At 38.9% G+C, this 9,104-nt stretch overlaps 1 protein-coding gene across 2 annotated transcripts; it reads right to left on the bottom strand.

The window, feature by feature from the left end:
* Window positions 1-63: 63 nt before the first annotated feature.
* On the bottom strand, window positions 64-6,592 carry szrd1 (SUZ RNA binding domain containing 1). Of its 2 annotated transcripts, none has more exons than XM_026153764.1 (4): window positions 6,553-6,592; window positions 3,329-3,378; window positions 2,840-3,103; window positions 64-2,120 (listed from the first exon to the last, which is right to left on the bottom strand). In XM_026153764.1, the coding sequence occupies exons 2-4, from the start codon at window positions 3,373-3,375 to the stop codon at window positions 2,009-2,011; spliced, it is 423 nt and encodes a 140-aa protein (XP_026009549.1). In that variant the 5' UTR covers window positions 3,376-3,378; window positions 6,553-6,592; the 3' UTR covers window positions 64-2,008. The 2 variants fall into 2 exon arrangements, with proteins under 2 accessions (XP_026009549.1, XP_026009548.1); XM_026153763.1 differs by lacking the exon at window positions 6,553-6,592 and adding an exon at window positions 5,186-5,355.
* Between the last annotated feature and the right edge of the window lie 2,512 nt (window positions 6,593-9,104).

Here is a 9,104-nt window from a genome sequence, read left to right as displayed (position 1 = left end):
GCTGCGTTTTTTTTTTTAACAAGTTATTTCCATGAATTTAATGTGTTTTCCAATGCAAAGCACTGAACGTAAACATTTTTTTTTCCCAAATCATTTTATTAAAGTATTTACAGGCAGTTTGTGTTCGCACTTGGCTAAACCCGTCTCCTGCTCTGTCGTTAGAATTCCTGAACAAAAAAATCGCTTACCAGTACTGTGAACTCACCCTCAGTTTCTTGAAATACAGTAACACAACCCAAAAAAAAACCCAGGAAGTAAAGATGTGATACAGGAGGCACAAGCTGAATTCAACCACTGTAAGAACTTTTTGTGTTTATGTCACACCATTTAATATGGCTTTGAAATCTCCTCTGTTTCCAAAAAAATAAAAAAAAAATAAATCTATTGAACACAATGGTCTTTGAAAGCCACACAGGCAACTGCTCTCTGGATCGCAGCTAGCTGCTCCATTTAAGCAGTGGACCATCACTCACCATTCTTGTGACTAAAATGCTGACGGTGGGAAAAAAAACAAAACACACCCAACATTCATACACCTTGGGGCATAGACATCATTTCAGTTACATTGTAATTTATAGAGCACGGTTTCTAAGTGCCAACCCAAGCTTAAATACGGACATTAGCTGTATGAGCAATCAACCCTGCTGGAAAAATACAATCTTATTCATTCATTCAGCCTCATTCACTTGACCTGAGTTCCTACATGCTGTACTTCAGTGGGGTGTATGAAGAAAAGAAGCACGCCGCCAACAAGGTGGAGTTAAGACAGTGAGGCTCGAGAGGTACAGCAGTAAATTCACCATCTGACCCTTCTTTAAATTGCTGCCAACATCACCTTCAAATAATGATTTTTAGGTTGTTGTTTTATTAGTTTTTGATTTTAAAAAAAAAAGGGCTTTTGGTTCTTTTTTAGTTAAAAAATACTGCTCTGACATTGCTGCCCTCTTCTTAAAGAAAAAACTGCAGGAAAGCTACTTAAAATGGACTTCAATCCAACATCTCATCTTTTTTGCCTTTACTTTTAAATAGAAATGAAATGACAGTCTAAGGAAGACAGCCAGAAAGCTTTAAAAAAAAAAACAAAAAAACGTAAACATACCTTGTCAGATATACAACTTCCACATAAATCCTAACCCCTGTTTTAAGAAACAAATGGCAATTTACATATTAGGTTGTGTCCTGATAAATCTAAAATCTCAGTCAAGTACTCATTAGCAGTGTGTGCATTTTAGACACCAGCTGCAGTTCCAGGTGTTTAAACCATACAAAGAACCCAACATGTAATATTGTCAGATTTTGCCACCAAATAAAGGTGGAAAACATATTTCCTATTTCTTAAAAACAGCAAATGCTATGTTTATTTTAAAAAACAAACTCAATATAAAAAGCTGCTCTAAACAGATTCTTGCGGTGTATGTGTGTGTGAGAGAGACATACTTTTACCTGTTAGATATCAGAACAACCCTAGATTTGATAAAGACAAGCGAGAGAAAGATGAGATTAAAATTTAGTGAGCCAACAACTGAAAATTAAAAACACAAAAAGGTGACGTCTTATTGCTGGGAGAAAGCTGCTGCACAAGTACCAGCTCATCTCATTTTAACATGGCCCCTCATTTTTCCTCCTCTGTTTAAGTCTTTCTGTTTGTCCTTTTGGCATCCTCTGACGAAGCCACTTAGAACCGGAGGGGAGACAGATGGAGGTGAGGGGCTTTTCTTAAAGGGGAACATCACAGTGAGTCCAGAAAATGTCCATAATCACAGTGCCAAACAGATTGAAGTGGGGAGAGATGAGAGCATGTTTTCATTGGACTTCTTCCTGGAGTTCCTCGCTCCCTGTCGGTCCTAGACGGCTGTGAAAGAGGCCGACAGCAAGGATGCTTTACTTATAGATCCCCGTGTACGTAGGGAACTGAAGGAAGACGTTTTTAAGAATACAGTACTGCATTTGCTCTCAAGAGACCCTTTATCTCTCTCCCTCAGGGGCTGGGGGGCCCCTCTAGGTGCACTTATCTGTGCTGTCGGAACCCTTGGGTGCCGTCTGGGCCGGTTGGCTGCCGGACAGTGTGACTGTTTGATCTGGTGTCCTCTGAAGGCAGTGTAGAGTTATTGTGCCCTGGTCTGGCATGAAGAAAAAAAAAAAAAAGAAACAGGAATAAATTAGAGACAGCAGTCTTTTCCATATGCCAACAGCTTGACACAAACTGCACACAACTCACTGCCAGTTGGCAACGTTCAGTCATAGTTTTTGTTTTGAATGGACGTCCTACTCCAGAACTGTCCTACTTAAAGGATTCCTGTCGTGTCACGAGAGACAAGTACCAGCACACGATTTTACAGTTTTGTCTTTAAAAAACAAACTTTCAACTTTTACACCACTGCACTTTGGTTGCATTAACACTGATTCTGGCAAAACCCAAATCAAATGAATAGAACTTCCTCTTTTTTATTCAAATAATGTCACATTAAGTAATGCAAAGGATTAGGAAGCTTTCTGTGATCAGTGTAAGTTTCAACCAAAACCAAAAGATATATTAATTAGCCGTAATCTTCAGAGTGGGAGGACATGAAGTCCACCCATCCTAGTAACCGTGTCCTCAAAGCTCCTGTTTATCCAAGAGTATAGATTACAAGTGTCAAATCAAAACTGTAAATAAAAACAACCCCGTTTTGAAATTGTGATAAGAGACTCCCTTGCATTTTAGACTGAAACACAAACTTCATACTTGTGCCTGTGCATAGGTTGCTGTTCTGTCAAATGACTGCTAAGCTCCCTAAAGTAAGCAAGCATTTTGTTAGGCTGTGATTAAAACGCCTCAGTTATATTTGATGAGTATTACCTGTCTATGTTGGGCTTATCCTGTGGCGTCTCCTCTGGGCAAGCGCTGCCCAGTATTCTCTTCCTGGCCTCGGCATACTCTGCTTCTCTCTGGGCCAGGGATTTGACCTGCGGTGTAGGCCTGTTCTGATTCGGGCCCGAGGTCAGAGAACCGTTACTCGCAGGCCGCTTCAAAATGCGTATCTGGGGTGGAGGTGCAGCTGGTAAGGAGTCGTCCTGTATTACCATGGTTTTCTTCAGAGATCTTGAAGAATTGCTGGAATCCCTGGAAGCAAAACAACAGAGGCCGTCCATGTAAATTTACTTACATGACAGATGGGAAGAGGCCGCTACAAATGAGTGCTAATAAGTTTAGAGGATAGAATTAAAGTCTTTAAAAAAAGTTGTATTAACAAAAGCAGGTATTGCTATAAATGGTACAAGTATAGTGGGAACAGCAAGAAGCATAAGAACACAAATAACATTTTTCTTCAACCTTTAAAATCCTTACTTTTCTTTCTGGCTGATCCTTAGCTTCTCTTCCAACCGTTTTTCCATTTCCTGTGTGGAAAACCAGCATGCATGGGGATACATATAAACAAATGAAACTTTCAAGATAGGAAGAAGTTCAGCAGGCAATAAGTGGGAAAGTGGATTGAAGTTGGGATTCAGTTACAAGCTATTTATACATGTGCACAGCAGCTGCCAAGTCATAACAGAGTGAGTGTTCCGCCTGCTAACATTAGCCGCCTGATGTTGCCAACGAAAACTAAATGTAGATGTTAGCAGAGGTACCGGCGAACCCCCAGCAAGATACGTTAAATCAACCCGCAAGTTCAACCTGAGGAGCTTCTGAAGTTCCGGTGTTGTGCCAAAAAGTGATTGTTGTGCCAAAAAGTGATTGCCTGCCAAAAACTGATTTCCGGTATTTGCCAAAAACTGATTGCTCGTATTTAAACTGCTATAAGTAACTTGTTGGCCTATAATATGTGAAACATATGTCAAATGCATCCCTCATGGATGACACAAAGTCATATTGAGCCACAAACAACATTCGTGTAACAAGGTAGAAGCCGCAATCAGTTTTTGGCAGCGACTTTTATAGAACCTTTATTTAAGCAGTTAAAAAAAAATCTCATTAACATTAAAAATGTATTTTGTAAGAGTAAGACAGCAGAAATGGCAGCAAATATTACAATAGTTCTGTAAAAATATTGTAAGTGGGGAAAAAGGACCGGATTGGTTATAATGTGAGTACAATAACACAGAGTTATAAAGATACTTGAAAAAACAGATAATCTTTTAATTCTATATATAACCCCTTTGTAAACGCTGTTCACCGAAGTCTATTTACCAACATACGTAAAGATATTACACATAAAAAATACACGGAAACATTGGAAATCACTTTTTGGCAGGCAATCACTTTTTGGCACAACACCGGCCAACCCCAACCAAGAGCCACGTTCGTGACGTCACCAGCTAACGAGCGTTTGCCAAACTACCGTGACTACAGCTACTTACTGTTAGCTGAGTGATACCAACTGACCAGTTGGGTGACATAACTAGATATCAAACCGGGAACTAGTTGACAACATGGCCGAAATAGTCGAGCAACAGCCTGGCCTTGTGAGGAGAGGGGGAGAACACGCTGAACAATACAACCACTTTCAATCAGGCCCCACGACAATGAACATCAACGTAGCGGTACCTATTTAAAGAAGCTTATATTCACTTTCTGACAAATTTCCTCCTTAAATTGACTTGTCGCCATCCACGGGCTGCTTTGGCTCTGACGTTACCGCGGGGATGTCATTTTTTCCAAGATGTTTTAAGCTTTAAAAATGTATGCCGAAATGAATATGAGGCAAATTTAGATAGGAATATGGACTCTGGTGCTCTTCTGCGAAGTGCCTATACCTGCCGACAAATAAACTGACTTTATTTTGACACATTTTCTACGCGAACAGTAAATGGCTAGCTTAGCATTACATTAGCCAACTTGAACCTTAGCATTTCAATTGGAATTCCGGGGTTTAGCTCGCGTCAGAAGCCATAGTGCTTAGCTCGCCAACGTTAGCTAAAAATCTAGCACATTAACGACATTCAACGCGAAATTATTCCAAACAGCTTCAGTCGTTTGCTTGGCAAAGTCCGCGTTAAGCCTGGTTCAGTGTCAAGCTATTGCTACTTGTTCGCCAAGTTTCTTACAGCTAACATTAGCTTTAGCCACATTGTTGGCCCGTAAGACCCGTTAACGTTGAACAGCGTTATGGGAACTTCTTAAAGCTAACCCCTTCGTTAAAAAGAATCGCCTAGAAGCACATGTGTCTTTAACCGAAGCTACATTGAGACATTTGTTATTTACCCCACTATCAGCAGCTTCTTCCCAACTTTCAGCGATCTCCTCATCCATGTTACATTTTGCTCAGACACGCTGTAGAGTTAGGTGAACCGTCCTCCTTCAGGTCCGCCTCCCGGCTGCCTTCACACAGTGACGTCACGATCACGGATTTCCCCAGAGTTTGACGCTGATTTTTTTTTTTTAAGGCCACACTACATTTCAGTACAGTCTCGGTAAACAGAGCATTTATATTATGCGTAAAGTTATGTGAACTGTGTTCAACAAAACAGTGACTTCTTCATTGTTAACAGCTTTATGATAACAAAAGGCGCACCGTTTTCAGAGACAGTATAAAGACAGAACTCGGAGGACATTTGCGTATTCTAGTGAAATTTCTTAGCCAAACCCCATATACAGATGTCAGTATTTTTAACCAGTTGTGCTACATGACATCTTTGTCATAAAATGACATGTACTTTTTATGCCCTTGCATTAACATCTGTGATTTAAATTTTACATTAGAAAGCGAGGTAAAAACGTCCATGTGGCTGCACAAATAATATGGCTCGCTATTTAGTGAGCCTCAGAAATCATGAATTCATTCATTATTTTTCCATCTGTATTCCTTCTCCGTGCTAAGAAGATGTCTAAGAAAAAGTCATCAGTGTTCTTGAATTGAGAGAATAATTTCCTCAGCTTCGAGTCCTTTTTTGTCATATATGGCAGCAAGATTTGCTGGATTAGAGCTCATGTTTATAATCAGACCTTATATATTTATATATAAGCATATATTTTCTCAGTGATGATCGCTTCTTTAATTGCATAAAATAAAGAAGACCCACTGTCATTTGTAGTAGAAAGTCAGACTGATTGATGACACAGCAAGCTGTTAAATTATTGTACTGTACTTGTTATCCAGAGATCTTTATTGCTACCGGAGTTACATCTCCTTCCTCATTATCACAGTTTTGTTCATAGATAAGAAAGACTTTTAAATTGCTCTTAAAGTGATTTACACCGGAACCACCGGAGCTAACCTGGACAAAAAGAACATGAACTCAATAAACTCACTGATGTGCATGTCAGTTATAGTGGCAGTATGTGCCCCATTGCAGCCAGATATATTTCTGTTTTACAATGCAACAGAAATGTGCTGCTGTTTTTTTTTTTTTTTTTTTTACATTTTACTCATTTATTTTTGTAAACAGCAGATTATACTGTACATATTAGGTAGAATATGTCCTACATCTCATTTCAGTGGAGACATTTTTGTAGATTCAATACTTGTAGGATATTAGTGTTCTGAATAAAGACATGAAGGCGATCTGAGTGCAACACTTTGAAATAAACACAGAACTAAAAGTCAAGTGTTTGTTTGTTTTTTCGTTTACCTGGGATCTTTGAGGAAGGATTGGCACACAGCTGTGGCTGTGAGCACAGCCGCCTTCTGTTATGGCAGCCAATCAGAGAATAGCTGCTTTTAAGAAAAGATGGCCTTAAAGGGACAGGAGCTAAAACAGTGGATGTTGTTTGGAAGCTCACTGAGGGCAATTATAGGATACATAAAGATTATATTTAAACCATCCATCCATCAGTTTTTCTACTGTATAAATGGTAGAAACGGATGAACGTATGGAAAAGTGAACCATACAAAAGCTACCCTATAGATAAGGCAGAGTAAAAGAATAAAAATGTAGAGCATTAAATGTGCACTTTCAAATCTTTCATGTCATTTCCTAGTCCAAACAGCCTGTCCACTTTGTTCTCATGTTACAAATAGGTTAATGTCAAAATGTCAGTGAAAGATTAGATGCCCTTATAGTTTAATATTTCAGGCGTAATAAACACAAAGATATGACTATGGTAAATATCTGGAGCAGGTTTTCCAGAGGGTAATCGAATGCATGAAATAAACAACAGACACTGTATGAAAGTAAAAGTTGGATTTATTTGAAACAAAAAGTGAGTTCTCAAAGCAGAGCATTAGAAGAAGGAATGATTATAAAGGAGCTGCAGTGAAACGTCCAGCAAACTGAGTTTAGTTAGACATTATTCAGATTCATTCAGAAATACTACATTAGATGCTGTTGTATTTCTAACCTAAGCATCAGTCAAGGATGCCACAGTTAGTTTTGATTAACTTAATTTCTCTTTTTAAAAGCAGAATTTTATGTGCTACATGAGTGTTAAAAGTCTCCATAATAAGGATAATTCATCATTGCTGCTTTTTCTGCTTTTTAAGATAATTGTAATGCACTAATAACTGGGACATTAAATTCCTGTGTAGTTGCTGGTGAATGTTTGTGGAGAGTGTTTCACAAACTATAACAAGTCAACTGCTGCAGTCACTCCTTTTTAAGAAGCTGTGCAATCAGCCAGTCCTGCACAGTTTAACTGATGATTGTGTTTAGATGCATTTCTGAAAAGTGGAACACTCATCTAGGAGCTGCAAATACCGTTGAATGTACAAATCAGTATGTCTTTGCTACATAATGCTGGAAAATTAATTATGGGCTGGAAAGCCTAATGAAATCAGTGTGCAGCAAAAAAGGAAAAGGCTGTCTAGAGTTCAGAAAATGCTGTCAGTGCTTGATGTCAGTTAAGAGTGAATTTCCTTTGAATGAATGAATTTGGCAAGAAACATTCAGACACAATTGCATTTTAAAATACAGCTGAGAGCTACAGAGTTGATTTGAATTCTGTTCAACACAAAGATTTTCACTGTTAATGTAGCATTGTATAAATTCATGGTTTGTCCATGCACTTTTATCTTGTGATGGCTTCCTTCATTCTACGGGCATCGATGGATGTGGTATCCAGTCACGTATCCTATAATGTAAACAGTCACCAGTGCAGCTACAGCTCCTGCAACCTTCACTGCTATTCCAATGTTGCCGGTGCACATTCTGTTGTAGATCCTGTGAATGGCAGAGAAAGGGAGGAAGAATCAATTATTTAGTGGTCCAGGCTTAAAAGGTTAAAACAATACTTGTGGGTATATTTTTTGTATAATGCTGAATTTGAAACTGAATTTGCAATGCCCCCCATCAAACCTATACATTATATTTTTATGTTTTATCTCATGTGTGTAGTTCTGTTTCTATTCAGTGCATTGTAGCTTTGCTTCTCTATACCACTAGGAAATATGCAACTTTAATGTCATGCATCATTTCAAGTCTCACCTTCGCAGAACAGGCTGTGAAGCCTCCACGTTCATATTGATATTTTCCTCATTCCAGCGGTCGTATTGCACGCTGGGGGTACCGTTGGACTCCATGTGAAAACTTCTCCTTCCTTTCAGAGACTGATCTACTGGAATCACTGCTCACTCACTGCTTCCCTGTACAGGTTCACTGTGCTCTGAAACAGCGAGTTCAGAGAGAGTTGTCTTGGTGTATATAACACAATATCAAGTGTCCATAAAAGACTTTTAGGTCATAATCTTGATCATAATTTTGAGATTTGTGTGCAAATCTGTTTGATTATTACCACTAACTGATGTAATATTCTACACAGGAGATTGCCAAATGTTCAAAAATCAGTTTTCACTTCATATGCTAATGTTTATATAAAGATCTTGCTCACCTGTAGGAGTCTCAAACAGTCACCTCCTTGCTTAGGAATCTCTGCTCTCAGGCACTTTTAAATCCAAGCCTGAGATCAAAAGCCCTGCCTCCTGCTTGGTATGAGACCTTGGCCATAGTACATGTCAGTCTGTCATAAATGCTTTGGCTGTAATCTTGCTCTTCTTTTTTCACCTCATTATATGACTCTTTCTCAGTTATAAAACCTGGTGTGGTTCATTATAGTCTCCGGTTTCATCCTGCACATCCTGTGCAGATGGTAGACTACAGATGAAATAAAAATGTTAATGGTGATGGTCATGATACTCCCCTGTGCCAGAGAAAACTCGATTTGTTGTCTTTTGTTGCCTTTTCCTTGG

The sequence above is a fragment of the Astatotilapia calliptera genome, chromosome 20, assembly GCF_900246225.1.
Source record: "Astatotilapia calliptera chromosome 20, fAstCal1.2, whole genome shotgun sequence".
Classification (NCBI taxonomy): Eukaryota; Metazoa; Chordata; class Actinopteri; order Cichliformes; family Cichlidae; genus Astatotilapia; species Astatotilapia calliptera.
Note: the sequence above shows the minus strand (reverse complement) of the source record. Positions and strands in the feature narration are given on the sequence as shown.

Bases quoted from the DNA above. Each gene is read 5' to 3' on its own strand.
- szrd1 (XM_026153763.1), bottom strand. From the start codon at position 5,233: ATGGATGAGGAGATCGCTGAAAGTTGGGAAGAAGCTGCTGATAGTGGG. The intron at 3,379-5,185 runs GTAAATAACAAA...TTTTCCACACAG, and splicing joins AAGAAGCTGCTGATAGTGGG to GAAATGGAAAAACGGTTGGA. The intron at 3,104-3,328 runs GTAAGGATTTTA...TTTTGCTTCCAG, and splicing joins AGGATCAGCCAGAAAGAAAA to GGATTCCAGCAATTCTTCAA.